The 16,374-nt window shown below is 33.7% G+C and overlaps 1 protein-coding gene across 1 annotated transcript; it reads right to left on the reverse strand.

The window, feature by feature from the left end:
* Positions 1-845: 845 nt before the first annotated feature.
* LOC120087219 (transmembrane protein 205) lies at positions 846-5,047 on the reverse strand. Its single transcript, XM_039044132.1, has 3 exons — positions 4,744-5,047; positions 4,102-4,321; positions 846-1,243 (listed from the first exon to the last, which is right to left on the reverse strand). The coding sequence occupies exons 1-3, from the start codon at positions 4,947-4,949 to the stop codon at positions 1,028-1,030; spliced, it is 642 nt and encodes a 213-aa protein (XP_038900060.1). The 5' UTR covers positions 4,950-5,047; the 3' UTR covers positions 846-1,027.
* Between the last annotated feature and the right edge of the window lie 11,327 nt (positions 5,048-16,374).

Raw genomic sequence — 16,374 nt, forward strand, 5'->3', positions numbered from 1 at the left:
AAACTATCTTTTAGTATTTTAATTATTATGATACATGTTTATTTGTTGTTTAGAAAACAAAATATCAATTATCATGGAGTGTGTTTTTTATTTAGAAAGGTGCTAAGAAAAAAAAAAACAAAGATGTCAAATTTCAATTTATAAAAAAAAATAAAATAAGAAATAGACCAAATTTTAAAATTAAAAATGACCAAAATAAAAATTAGAAAAGAAAAAAAATGCCAAAAACTGTTAACTAAATCAATAATAAATCGATCTAAATAAAATCAATTCAATAGTTTCGTTCTTGTCTAGTTGACACTTTTTCAAGCAATTTTAAAATATGTGAAAATAGAGATTCAATTTGAACATTCTAGTTGAAAAATAATAGAATATAACTCAGTAATAACTCAACTGACATGCATCATAGTTTTGAGGTCGAGAGTTCAAGTCCCTCCTACCTCCTAAAGAAGCAAATTAAACTATCAAACTATCTTAATGTTAGTCAGACATTATATACAAAATAAAATGCAAACCATCTAAAGAGCCAAACTATAGATATTTATAGCTTGTCAATTATTTTCTTAAAATGTATTTTTGTTATTCGTAGAACAAAAATTTTAATATCTTTTTAGCATGCAGTTTGAGGATTTGAACTTATAATTTCAATAAGATAAATATACATTAATTATAAATACCACTAAACTATACTCACATGACTCGGTCAATTAACTTGTAAGCATATTAGAATAACCAACGCTCAACTAGTAGACATGTAACATCAATCATGCAGAAATAAATAAGCAGATCAAAATCCCTTTGCAGCACAGAACAATAAACGGACAAAATTCCTCTGACATTAAACATAGACAGTGATATCAATAGAACATTTTTATTTCCTACTTTTTTCTTTATCAAACCATCCAAACAGGCAATTGTATTGTACTACAATAATATATGTCAGTCTAGCAGAGAGAGCACTGAGGCAATTGCTTAATGGATGTAAAATTACAGTCATACACTTAAAAGGGGAAGGACAATTTTTGAGTTACAGATTAATTTTACCTGCCAAATACCAGGAGTGCATTGCAAGACTACCAAATGCCAGGATATTAGCAAGAGATGATAAGCCATGAATCATCCCGAATTTCTTGTTCATTGCTGCAAGTTTTGGATTCACTTTTGCCACTTCTACATTTTTTGACCACCCAACTTCCTCGCCAATGTTACTTTCCCTCTCCACTTTGTGTCTTTGTTTCATCAGCTGAAGCAAACGAGATGGAGTTGAAATGTCTTATTGTAAATATATTGAGATATAAGAAGTTCAAAGCAAGTAATTAGGATGAATAGAGAGAGCTGTGACACTATCAAAGCTGACGAAGTACTGCAGTAGGATGGTGGAATGTTTTTAATGTTCATAGTAATTCTTTCTTAAGAAATACTATAATGTTTTTGTCATTGCACTGAATTTCCACATCTATTGCCTATTACTACAATTTAAGGGGGGTTAATACAAAAGGTGGAGAGCTCTTCTTTGTTTTGTTCTTTTTCTTTAACTTTATATTTCAGTTCTAACCTATAAAGTTAGCCTAGAATACCATTTTGAACTAAATTATTTAAATGCAAGATTTTTATTTTATCTTTCGAGTACATGGTTTTCCATTTTAAATTTTACTTCAAAATATCTTTAAAATGACGTGTTTAATACCATCATGTGATTTTTTTTATTATTATTATTATTATTCATTTGATGAATAAATTCCCCATATGAATGTCTGCCTCAAGACTATAATATAGTTCAGGAAATCTGAATGACTATCACCACGTCAGTCAATAACGAGATTAATTAAAGCGAGAGGGCTTAACTTCTAAAATTGACAGTAAAAAAGCCTACAACCATGTGGACTAGAAGCTCGTTGATTGAATTCTTTATGGATGAGGCTTTGAGGCAGATGGAGGAGAAGTTGGACAGCTTTCCATATTCAGTCCTTTAACTACTCCATCTTCTTCATTCACAAGCCAAAAGGATCTGAGTCTAGGTAGAGGGATAAGATGCGACGGTCTTCTTTCTTCCAAGAATGGGAACAAATATTAAATAACTATGGAGGGATTTAGAATGGTGGAGTTGTGCCTCTTTCCCATCTCCAATATGGGACTGCCACAAAATTTTCCTTTATGGGTTGGAATGACAGTATCATCAAGACTCTTTCCAGTTTCCACCTTTTGGAAAGCTTCGAGCCTTAAGATTAAGGAAAAAAGATCCCATTGCGCATATTAGCTCTATTGGTGGATTGTCCCTATTTCCTTCTGTTGACACCAATCCCTGTACATACAAGGTCTCAAAGCCTACTGCTGAGAAGGTTGAAGAGATCATGAAGGGCTTATGGGAGGGAGTCCACAAGCATGGAGGATATTACTCTGGAGATTTGTGCCGGTATGCAAAAGATGGGGGTGGGTTGAGGATAGTAATATGGTAAGGAAGATCCAAGCCTTCATGGATAAGTAAATTCAGTTACTCTGGAAGAGTACAACTTGATGACAAGATAATCACCAATTGCTTTGGGGTATGTTCTGATGGATGAGGCTCGAACCAAGCTTCTTTAGCCTCTCATCATAACCCTTGGAAGGCCATCACTTATGGTCTTCACAAGTTCTTACATTTTTGTACCTTATTTCAGCAAGCAAGAACATATCCAAGATTCCAAATTCAGGAGAATGTATAGGTTGGCTCCACTCTGATGTTGTGGGCCACTTCATAATCTTTCTAAGTATATTTCTTTTATGTTATGCTACTTTCACATGTCCCATCGTTAAAGATCAACCTTTATCTGTTGTGGATGATTGGGAGGGGTATGCTTCTAGTGGTATCGTTTTCTCTACACTTCAGCTCAGTATAGCTATGCTATTTATATGCTATTTCCTTAGCCCTAGTTTGCTAGCATGTCATCAAAGATGTAATTTAACAATTTCAAAACCTGGGAGTCTGGTGCCTAAACTTCCTGTTGTCAGAGATCTTGGATTACTGTACTAGTTTGACATGATAATGTTGTGTATAAAAACTGTGTTCATCTGATGAGAATTGTACATCAAAATAAAATTATAAAAGTTTTGTCATTTTTTTTTTCCAATGATGCTCCTTTCTACAGTAACTTCCATAACAGTTAACAAGCAAGTTTGCTAAAATAATATATCAGTTATTTTCCCATCACAAAGTAAATAATTATTATGTTATAAGAAATTAATCACACTTTAGGCTCAATCAGCATATTACACGTTTAAACTTGGCTCCTTGCAAAGCTAATGTTTTAGTCCACTTGTTGAGTATGTCAGCAGTTTTCATTTTCCCCTAGTACTTGCTAGGGCCAAAAGGCAAAAATATCAACAAATGTTAACATAATATTAGCACAGAGAAGGAAAGTCATTATTAACAAATGTATTATTGAAGCCTTAAAAGTAAATAATCATCAAGATTACCGTTTACCACCAATAGTAGGTAATTTGATTTCTTCAGTCTAAATTTGGACATCATAAGATTACAAAGCATCTTAGATTCAGAGAATTTCATAAAAAAAACAAAGGAATCCATGATGATTTAGCATTTTTTCGGTTAGAACTTAGAAGGCATCAAATTGAACCCAAACAAACAACGGCTGACTATTTAAGGAGAGTTTAGTTTCCCTAGAGTCCTAGACCATGGGAAGATTGTGCCATCCTATTTCTCATTCAGATTCAATATTCTAAAACAAAGTTTCTCATTTACTTCAAGAAAAGGTTCAAATGGGGTAACGAGAAATTATGAGAAGAATTTACAGCAACTAAATGAGGACTTTTGGACCCTATCCTCTTGTGAATTTAGGATTCAATCGTTAGTTTCATACATAAGCACCAAGTCTTATGAAACTAGAGTCGCAACTTTTGGCTGTTTTGATAAGACAAGTTCATGAGGTCATTTTCAAGGCATGGATTTTCCATTAAAACATAAAAGAAACCACGTGATACACGTTGTATCTAGAGGGTGAGAAGTGCACACAGAAAAAATATTACAACAAACATATCCACAGCATAATAATAATTACGTATATGTTGTCTGGGGAAAAGCATTCCAGAAATATGAGAAATTACCTCAATGGTCATGGGTGTGAAGACAAACAGGTTGGCCAAATTAAAAGCAAACGCCGATATCAAAAACCCAAGCTGGTACCTCTCAGAAGTTGCTGCAGACTTCCATGGATGAAGATAACCAAAAGCTGCAACAGATATGGCACAGCAAATCCCAACCATTGAGAAGTAGGCAGGGAACATCTTGCTTTGAAGATTCCCAAATTGGTGCCTCGGCAGATTCCTAAAATTGATATAGGATTAAAGTAATCACTACCCAATATGAAATATTACACTTCACTCGAAGATATTTCAGTCAGAACAGAAGTAAACATTAATCAGAAATTTAATCTTAAGATACCCGTTTCAATCACCCTAACTGTCGTCTATCCAATTGAAGTTAAGTTTTCAAAACTAATGTAAACTCCCATTAAATATCTTAAAATCATAACAACCATTGAAGATGTCTCTAATAATTATCTGAGACGTATCAAAGAATCTCCACTCAGCTGAATTGACGCGCAAGAAAAATAATTCAATCAGCTTGAAAGATGAATGCATCAAAAGCACAAAAACCAAATTCGCGTTTCCTAAAGTCTTCTTTACTTGTAATCAGAGCAAATAAGGAGTTTTCTTTCTACTGATAAATGGAAAAGGAGGGGTTACTTGAACATGATAATGCCGCCGATGAAGGTGACCCAGAGAGCGGCGCCCCAAGCGGTGGAGTAGCTGAGAAGATGGGCTAATTTGAGATACATGGAAAGCTTCGGCGCATTGAAGGTATTGGAGTTCGATCCGAATGTCTCCGGCGAAAATACTACTCCGATGGCGAGAAAAACCACCGCCGTTAGGAATCGGGTCAACCACGCCATCTCTCTCTCTCTCTCTCTCTCTCTCTCTCTTCAGCTGAGTTGAGAAGGAAATAGAAATTGAAGAAGAATTGAGAAATGGGCGAGAACTAGAAAGTAAGGTTATTAGTTCTTGGTTGGTAAGCCGATGCAAATTTTATTGTTTCATTATTATTTTTCCAAATTTGGACCAACTATTAAAGAAAAACTAGATTACAATTATTTTTATAACCCTTTCGTTTTTTTTTTATTTTGGGCAAAAATGAAGCCTACTCCATCTCAAATTCTTAAAATAATTTGCATATTTTGTAAGTAAATGAGTTTATTGATTTTTTTAAATAATATTATTTTAATTATTATTGACAAAAATAAGATTGTGGTGAAAGAATTAATAAAAATAGAGTAGTGAAATCATAGACCTGATACACGATTACTGAGCAAGCAGCTAAATCGTGGACCTCTTCCTTCTCATCACGTGAATCTGACACCCAAATTGCCACATACAACATTGACTACACAATCATGGACCCAGTCCACGACTCCTAGTACAAAGTAAGTGGTCCCAAATCCCTACCCTACGACTTCTCCCCCACTTTCTTCCCCATCTCTTCTACTTTCCCTTCTATCTCTCTCCCAGTCAGTCGTTCACCGTCCACAGACTACTCTCCGTCGTGCCCTCCATCGTGCATCGTTCTTACTGTAGCCGCTAACCATAGGTAACCTCTTTTTTTTTTTCAATATATGAGATTGTGCCTTGAATATTCATGGATCTAGTATTTTATTTAGTTATATGCATGAAAAACAACTTTAGAACTATTTTGGTTGAAAATTTGGAAGATCTAGTGTGTGAAGTTTGTTTTGTCTATGATGTGAATTGTTTTTTTTTCTCTCTCTCTTTTAGTTTAATATTATGAGTTGGACTAAATATTTGGGTTTTAGTTGGTTTTTTTTTTTTTTAAAAAAAAAAAAAAAAAAAAAGGACTTTGACTGTTATTGTATTTGAGTTTGGATTGCACATGTAGGTTTATTATTTTGATTTTAGAAAAATAAACATTTTGGACTGCTCATAAAATAGAATTTTGATTATCTTTTGGACTAATGTTGGATTGAGCTGTTAGTATTAACATATTAAGTTAGACTAATTTTTTGTCAACTATAACAGTTGTAAACATTTGAATAAAATGTCGATGTGTCATGAAGTTTTAGTCATTCTCGAACTGGAAATGATGGGGACAGTGATATTGATGTAGAACTTGATGAATTGTTTAGAAACGATAGAAGTGCAAAACATGATCCTTAGTCGGTACCGTCAGAGATGTCCACCCAAATAGATTGGGATATTACTAATTCAACCTGTGAACGAGGGTCAACATTGGAGGAAATTAGTAGATGTGTAGATAATTCTAGTTTAATACAAAAATGAATGTTAATAACACTAAAGAAGATCTACAACTAGTCATAAAAAAATAGTTCGTGACAGAATACTATGAGATTTTCATAGTAGAATCAAACCAAGATATTTAGTATATGAGATGCAAACAGTGGAAGGATGGCTATGATTGGAGGTTACGAGCTTGTCGACATAAAACTCATGGGATGTTTGAAATTACTAAATTAGGGGAGCACTCATATTTGTACTCAGAATTGACACATGATCATCCACAACTTGATTCGAATTTTATGAGTATTGAAATCCAAAATATAGTTAGAGATGATCCCAGGGTTCCTGTGGCCTTACTCCAAGAAGCAATTAAGAAACATTATGGGTATACTATTAATTATAGACGTGTGTGGCAAGCAAAGAGAAAAGCGTTGATTGCTGTGTTTGGTGATTGGAAGGAAGTCATGCTCATAGCTTTCGTATTTGTTGAGCGTTGTTGTGCATTACAATCTTGGAACACGATCGTATTGGTCTTTTTATCCGTATGGTGTGCCAGGTACGATTATTTTTTGTCGAGTTTTATGATTCTTCGGTCCAGTAAGAGAAGGGTTCAAATATTGTAAACCATTAATTCATATTGATGGAACTCATCTCTACAAAAAGTATAAGGGAAATTATTGACTGCCTTATCTATAGATGCAAACGAGCCCATATTTTTCCTTGGTTTGCTATTATTGATGGAGAAAACTCATCCAATTGAACATAGTTTCTATGAGCACTGCATGAATATGTTACCGAACGAGATGGTATTTTCCTGATTTCTGATAGACATAAAGGCATTCTTGCTGCAATTAACGATGAAGAAATAGGTTCAAATGAATCTAAAGTGTATCATCAATATTGTATTCGTCGTGTTGCTAGTAATTTCAATATGAAATAAAAATCAAAGAAACTGAAAGACTTGGTGTTTAAGGCAATAAATCAACACCAAAGGCGCTAGTTCATTAGGTGCATGAAAGAGTTGAAGTAATTGAACTCTAGCGCCTTAAATATTTTTCTGACATTGACTTGAAAAAAAATGGACACAATCACATGATGGTAGGTACTAGAATGTATATAGGTGGATGACAAGCAACGTAGCTAAATGTATGAATGAGGTTTTCAAAGGTGCTAAAATGTTATCGATTACTTCTTTGGCTAAGCTAACATTATATCACACAATACCATATTTTGAACATCGAAGACAAGAGATAAGCAAAGCATTCAATCGTGGGGACATATATACAGAATATGCCATGAGAAAACTTAAGAGGTAGAAAAATGAGTATGATATTGAAAGACAGGTCTTAACTTAGATAAGTTAATAATCATACAATGACATATATTGATAGGAAAACCCAAACTTTTGAAGTACAAACTCCATAAGTATGATTTTTCCCTATAAAGGCCAACACACACAAGTTGTGAGCTTGAAAGAAGGGGATTGTTCTTGTAATACAGTTATTCAAGATTCCACGCTCTCATGTAATTGTAGTTTGTAATTTAATGCATTTGACATAACTACCTCTTATTGATGAATATTACAGATTATCACATTTCAACAACGTTATGAAGGTCGCTTTCATCCAATACAACACCCAATTATTGGTCAGAATTATCATTTACAGAAGTTCGTCCAAATGCGAACTTATTAAGAGAATAAGGTCGCTCAAAATGTACGCAAATTTATAATGAAATGAATTGGAGAGAGGCTAGCTAAAAAGTTCAATGTACAATTTGTAAGGGAGAAGGAATAACAAGTGTATTTGTCCACAACTTACATTAGGTGCTTCCTGTTTGAGCCATCGATGACTTTGTTATGTAATGGACTTTTTTATGTAATTAATTTTGTTATGTAATGGACTTTTTTATGTAATTAATTTTGTTATGTAATGGATTTTGCTATGTAATTGAATTTGTTATGTAATTGACTTTTTTATTTAATTGATTTTGTTATGTAATGGACTTTGTTATGTAATTTGAATTTTTCATGTAATGGATTTTTTTATGTAATTAACTTTGTTATGGAATTGACTATATTAATATGTATTTATATTATTTCAGTGCTTGTGTATTATAGATCATGGTCTTCAAATCATTTGCAACTATATCAACAAAATACCAATCATTCACAATTGAGAGGAAATAGTTCTTCTAATGTAGTTTTGGGTTATCGTAGAAGGGAGGCATCTGCACAACGTACTATCCCATTTGATAAACGTATTATGCCTTACGTACAACAGGTTGGTTTTCTTGGGGTTGTACTGGTTGTATTTATCCAATTGAATTGCACCTCATTACTGCATTATTGGAATGTTAGAGATTAGAAACCCACACATTTCACATGCCTTGTAGAGAATACACAATCACGTTGCAGGATGTTGCAATTTAGTTTGGATTAAAAGTGGACAGAGAACCTGTGATAGGTTCATTGCAATATGATTGAAAAACTGTTTGTGACGATCTTCTAGGCATTCGACCAAATGATTTGAAAGTTGTCCCAATTTTCAAAGTTGTCTCCCGATGTCAACAACATCAGCGTACAGAGGTATGCACAAGCATACATTATGCAGCTTATTGGAGGATTTTTGTTCGTCGACAAATCGAACACTCTGGTACAACTTATGTTTCTTTCATTGCTATCTGATTTCGAGCATGTTGGTACGTACTTGTGGGGTGTGTGTCTGTCTTGTATGGCTTTCTAGAGAACTATGTTGAGCTACTAATGCACAAGCTTTGAAAATAGTGGGGCCATTGATACTACTAAAAGTATGGGCTTACGAAAGATTTAACATTATAGCACTACAAATCGAGTTACAGGACCCAGATCCTCGTTCACTCAGTGCCAAATATTATTTTATTTATATATTTATTCTGTGATCACTTTATGTAATAAAATAAATTAATTGTATTTTTTAAAATTTTAGATGGAGTGATGTATTAGTTGCCTCTGAACAGTCAGCAAATATGTTGTTAGTATACCGACAAATATTTGACCGACTGATGCACAATCAGGTAACAAATGAATATTACATACTTTTTCGGTATCTAATTATTCTCTTTTTTTTCTTCAAATTAATTGGACGTCATACACGCAAGACATTTGTTCATTACTGTCTGATTACTGTTGTGATAGTCAAGACATTTGGTTGACCGTTAGCCCTCTTATATGCTTCCATATAGTAGAGTAGCATCAACCAGATCGTGTATTGAGACAATTGGTATGTGACAAACGGTACCGTCGTTGTGTTATACACTCTCGACACTACACCAGATTGATTTGAAAGGTAAGCACGACCAAGACTAGTGTCGAGTTCACACAAAATATATATCGTATTGGCGTGCACGTTATGATCGTTGTATACAAGGAGAAGTAACAAATGGACCAGCTGTATCAGATGACTATTTTTCCTGGTACAATTTATTCACGAGACAATTTATCACATTCGACGACGCTTACTATTACTGCATAGTAAGAGTTTTATTATCTTACGTTTTCCAAATGTATGATATGAACATTATTTAGTATTAATTTTTTTCATCATACAAAATAATTTTGTCTAAGATGTACGGCAATATTTAGGACAACACAATTTACCAGAGTTGGGTTCAATGTATGACCAAACCTTGGTAAATGTAGAAAGTATTCTTCAGCAGACAAGATGACTCGATGTTGCTGACATTAATCGAATACGTATTCGTCGTAGACGACAATGACAATAAGGCAAAGCTAATCGAGAGGCACACAAGGACAACCACCATGTGCAAAATTGAGTGGCTTGTAATTCAAACCTTTAGCTTCATGTGAACTTCTATTTTGAAATTAAAGAACTAATGGAATTATATTTTATCGTGAGTCACTAAATCTAGTAAGGGTGTATGCTATAAAATATCGAGAACAAAACATGTAAGGAAGAACATTGTTAGTAAAAATTTTATAAAACCCATCAAAATCAGAAGAAAAAAAATAAAAATACTAAAATCGTGGACCCCGCCCACGAGTTTGATCATTTGACCAAGTCCACATGGTTGACATGGTAGTTATCTAGCGTCCACGAGGTGCTAACTGCATTAAATTGTAATCTTGTACCGGGTACACAATTTTTCTGCCCACTAAAAACTACCCTATTTTTTCAATATTTTTCCTTCCAACCCTACTTTTGGAATTTCTTTCCTCTCATTTTTGTCATTACTTTTGAAAATCACATTATTCTTGAACTTAACCCGAGTTTATCTTAACCAAATTCGAAAATTAAAAACAAATTTTCAAAAAATATTCTTTTTAAGTTTTCAATTTTTTTTTAAGATTAATAAAAAACTAGATAATAAAACAATAAATTTAAAGGTGTAGTGAGTGTTATAGACTTAATTTTCAAAAAAAAAAAAAAAAACAAATGGTTACTAAATAAGACCTACATTACTTAATCATTAATACATACTTGTATATAAATTAAACTCATTTTGACCGTTGTCTTATTTGGAATTGCTCAATTGATAACGTGACATTCTTTTTCCTTATTAGTCCTGTGAAGTTTTGTAGAGAAATGTTAAATTATTAGTTTGGTCCTAAAGTTTGAAGTTTATGTCTAATTAGTTCTTTGACTTTCCAAATGTCTGATAGATTCTTAAACTTTCAATTTTGTGTCTATTAAATTCTTTTATGGTCAAAATGAACATAGATTGGATAACATCACTAATGTGTCAATTATATGTCAGTTGAGTTTATCCTCACTTTGGTTTGGTGACACATTAAATATGTCATTCAAAGAATATATATATCATAGGTTTATTCTAACTTCTAAGTAGCGTCGAGTAATTGGTGATTCAAAAGTTAGATTAAGTATATCGTTAGGGTTGTTGAAAACACCCAACACTTTTTTGACAATATGTGTATTTATAGATTCGAGTTTAACATTCTAGTTGAAAAAATAGCTAATCACCATATCTCGATAATAACTAACTTGCCCTATTTCTCGATGTTGGAGGTTTAAATTTTGCCTACATCAATTTGTTGTACTGAAAAAATTAGTTAGCCATATTAATGTCAACGTTATATAATATGAAATAAAAATATAAATTTTTCTACGTAGTTTCAATTATTTAATCTATAAACATATTGAAATAATCAACATAATTCAACTGCTCTAACTTTGGTTTATTCTCATCCTTTGATTCAGTAATTAAAAAGAAAAAAAAAATCAAACTCAATTGATTGATTGTCAATTGCTACCATTATTTATATGAATTATTTGGAGGGCACACGGACAAAAAGGTGCATTCAAATAATTATATACTTTATGTTAGTAGTCATATTAGGGCTATGATAGTTTTTTTTTTTTTTTCATATTAATTATATTATAATCTAATAGACCGAAAATATTGTACTGAAAATACCGAATTTTCCTTAAAAAAATAAATAAAGACAGAAGATTTTATGACTCTTTTTTCTTTTCATTTTTTCATACATAAATATAATCTTATTTAAAGTCGGTAGGATTGATTTCTAAGTATTTAAAAATATCTTCTTCCTTAAAAATATATTATTTAATCTTTTTAAAAAGTCAATCTGAACAAATCTTCATATACTTATATTGTTGAAGTTCGGTTGAAATTTCAAATAACTTTTTTTGTTGTTATTGATCTTATAGTTGAAATTATATATAAATAGTGGGTGATAAAAGATATATATTTGAACTCATGACTTAAAAGATATTTTTAGATAGGTTAAATTATAAAAAATACCATAAAATTTGCTATATGTTTCAAAAATACCTTTATACTTTCAAAAGTTGCAATATTATCATTGAACTTTCATAGGCGTTTCAAAAATACCCTTAGAATAGAAATTCGTTAGAATTTGGACGAAAATTGAGATATAAAATGGTGTAGTAGGTGAAGTAGAACAAAAATTTGAATCACTAGGTCATGATATTTTTTAAGCAAAAAGGAAAGTTCAAGGGTATTTGTTATAATTTAGCCATTACCATTTTAAACATGTTCCACCGTCAACACACTTTGGGTTCTCATCTAGAATACTTTGTATTTATACCGTCTAGGCAATTCTAAATCTATCAATGTGGGACAAAACTTCCCATTCTCCTTACTTTTCCTATGAGCCTAAGTCCAAAAGTCATTTCCAACAATCCCCCACAAATGACTGTTACAGAAAAGTTAATAAGTAAAAAATATAAAAGATTATTTGGAAAAAAAATTGTTCTGAGCAAATAAAGGAGATCAAACTTCAACATCAATATTTATCTATTCGAATTGATGCATAGTGAAGTAGGGCAACAACCTTGTTAGAGAGAGTGAGTTACCTTTTAACTTTCAATAACACTGGATGAGACCGCCACAACACGTTTTACTCCTAGTCCTTCTCTCGATTATGTGATATAAAGTGTGCTTATTATGGCCATACACATAAACCTCAGGTCACTGTAAAAGTTCTAGAAAGAGACCTTTAAACTCTTTCATAGAAGGTAGCCACACCTTCATTATCACGTTAGATGCTTCATCAAGTTTGTTAGAGACAAACCACTCAAACTGAACTATGAAGACTTAGTCATTTAGTATGTGTCAGGTGTTGAGGATGATGCCCTAAACTCTCGTGTCCTGTAGCTTGTAAACACAATTTTAAACAAACACTTGTGATGTATAATACATGATATTTTCTTTACTTATGTCTATGAACATTGGATATTTTATTTGCTTTACCACAAACCAATAAACTAAGATCTCTGGTTGTCGTTTGTAACTTAAGTATGTATGTGAAGACATACAGGTAGATCATGTCTTAAGTGATAACCAAAATGGTCTGTAGTATATGAATATAGGAGGAAAACCTTATCCTGGTAACGCTACGGATGTGGCCCACTTTATAGAATAGTTACAAGTGTTGTGACTTGCTATAAATGGTCTGATCCTAATCATTCATGTGGGGACATGCAAGCGGGAGCATCCTATACAAAGGAGTTTGTATAAGACTAGACCACGAAGTGTTATAGTCTCGTTATATAATGTCGTTCATGACAGAGACTTCACTTCACTAGGATGACCATAAGTAACATGACCTCAATCCTGAGTGAGTTGGGAACTTCTGACTTTGAGGGCGGTCCTTTGATTTGTATGGGTGCGAGTGGCTAGATCGCTGACTTAAACCTACCACTTTGAGATTCGTCTGATTTGGGAGCTGGGAACTCAACTACACAAGATGGAATTCACTTCTTCCCTAAAGTAGAGGTAAGTAGATAGATTTCTCTCTTAAGGGTTGATCCCGGGGCTTGAAAATATGGCACCACACACCTTTTCATGGCCAGAGAGGTGTCAACACATAGTATGACTATGTTGTATTGTTCATTAGAGGGATCAGTGGTACTTAAGGAGTTAGATGTAACTATAGGGACAAAACTATAAATTGACCCAACTGTACTTACGAGCATCTATGAAGGGTTATCGTACTGTTGATTGATTATATCCGATGGACACAGAAATATATCTGTGGTGAGAATAGTGCAGTTGTCGGTCTTTAGTAAAATGTCTGGCAGTTAACGAATGGTAGATCTCGTAGCTAAAGAGTTCAGTCAGCTATTCACGTACCGTTGGAGCTTCAAGTCATAGGTCCATAAGGTCCCCTTGGTAGCTCAATGGATTCAAGTTGAGAACAGTTATTGGGTCAATTTGAAGTGTTCAAATTGAAAAGAGGGAATTCGATTATATATGATATGATTGAACGGGTTAATTATATATGATATGATATGATTGATTTTATGTATGAGATACATTATTTGGAGGAAAATGGTATAAACATGATTTATATCTAGTGAAGGAGAAAATACTATGGTTCATATGTTGCATTTGATGTGATATTAAACCATAGGTTAATGAATATAATATGATTATATTTATTATTTATTTTTGGACAATTATAGGATAATTGTGCCAACATTTTCTCCGTAACCGTGTGATAGTGGGAGGTTGCATTCAGTTTTCGTAACTAAAGAATAAAATAAAATCGTTTTCATTTTGTAAATAGATCGGTCATTCGCTTACGTATAGTGTATACTGCCTATCGCATAGCAAACCGAGAGCCTACACAATAGCTCAATGTTTCTAAACGATCGTATACACGCGCGCAGCTTACTAAATGATCGTATAGGATTTTCTAAACGATCGTTTAGCTCTTTCCTAAACGATCGCGTGCCCGATCGTTTACTAAACGATCGCAGCCTATTTACTAAACGATCTTGTACCTCTTCCTAAAAAATCAAGCATCGTCTATACGATAGACATTAGCCTTCTCTCACTTGCTTGGTCGTGGTATACGATCTTCTCTTCCTCCTTCCCTCTACTAAATCCAATAGAGCCCACACCTCCTGGATTCTCACATCGAGAATACCGAGAGTTCTAAGTAGTGGTGTACTCCCTGTTGCTGTGTTCGTGTGGAGGTCGTTCGTAGGTAGACGATTACTTAGATGTTCTCAGATAGAATGAGAGGAGCATTCCTTAGTGAGAATGAGATTTTCTGTGAAGAAGAGTTCTTCAACTGGTACGTTTTTTGTTCTCTAGTTGTTTAAGTTTCCAAGAATGCCGGTAATTTGTTGATTATCACATATCTATTATGTTTGATTGTGAATGCGCTAATTCTGTCACAATGAGTTTGGAACGATCTCACTTCCACTCAGAGGTACTCTTTGATAAGAGTTCCTTCAATGGACCATCTTTATCGAGTCTGTCAAAGACAACCCACTCAAATACTGAGCTACGAAGAAATCATTATTATCCATCAATTCCACATCAGAACCACCCAAAGAAAGGGCTACGGATCATTAAAATATTTTAGTATTATCCGTCAAATCCATCCTAGGACCACTCACATAACAGACTATGGACCATCAAGTCTATCGCAACAAACCACCCAAACAAAGGGCTATGGACCATCAAATCTATCACAATAGACCACCCAAACAAAGAGTTATAGAATCCTATAAGGGTTTAAGCCCCATGTTTACTGATGATTCTAAAATTATTTTCCTTCCTACGCCTTTGGTCAAAAGATCAGCCAATTTTTTCTCAGACCTCACAAATTCAAGGAAATAATTCCTCCCTTTAACAATTGTTTCACAACTTCATGCTAAGACGTATATATCTCCTTTTGCCATTATATACATTATTCTTGGTAGTACCTATAGCACCCAGTGAATCATAGTGCATAGAGACTAGTATTGATGCCTCCCACAATGGTACATCTCCTAATAGGCTTCTAAGCCATTTAGTCTCCTGTCTTGCTAGTTCTAGAGCAATAAATTCATATTTCATAATGGATCTAGCTATGCAAGTCTGTTTTACAGACTTCCATGATATTGCTCATCCTTCAAGTAAGAATACATATCCACTTGTAGAATTGACCTCGTTGTTATCAAATATCCATTTTGCATCACAATAACCTTTTGATACAGTAGGGAATTTGTTAAAATGAAAACAATGGTTCCTGGTTCCCTTAAGATATCATAACAGATGACAAAAAACACTCTAACAATCCTTATTAGGAGTATGTGTATATCTACTCAATCTACTCACACACCTGAAAATATGTCAAGAATGAAAAAAGACTTGTTAGACTATATGAAGCAGGATATCCTGCTGCTTGGAGGTGTAATGCAAAAAGCACAAGAGATATATTGGAAGGAAGCTGTACACTATTGACATAGAAAGCAAGATAACCCTTTCTTCCCTTGCGTACAAAACTTATCTTCAAGCTTTACCTTATTCTGATCGTTCAGAGGGCGATCGTGGAGTCACTGAATGAAGTCCTCCGTTTCTTTCGGAGGTGCTGACCCGCAGCGAGGCAGAGATGACTAAGTTACGGTCAAGCGCAAGCGTGAATTCTGTTGGTAGCTTTTCTATGATGAGTTTTTCACTCATTCCCAACCCAAACTCTTTACTACCAGTAGCAACGTTCAGAGATTCTATCAACGCATTTCTATTGAGATCATAGGGCTGCCTTACCGGAAAACAAATCAGTCTCGGAGG

Source organism: Benincasa hispida, chromosome 9, assembly GCF_009727055.1.
Source record: "Benincasa hispida cultivar B227 chromosome 9, ASM972705v1, whole genome shotgun sequence".
Lineage (NCBI taxonomy): Eukaryota > Viridiplantae > Streptophyta > Magnoliopsida > Cucurbitales > Cucurbitaceae > Benincasa > Benincasa hispida.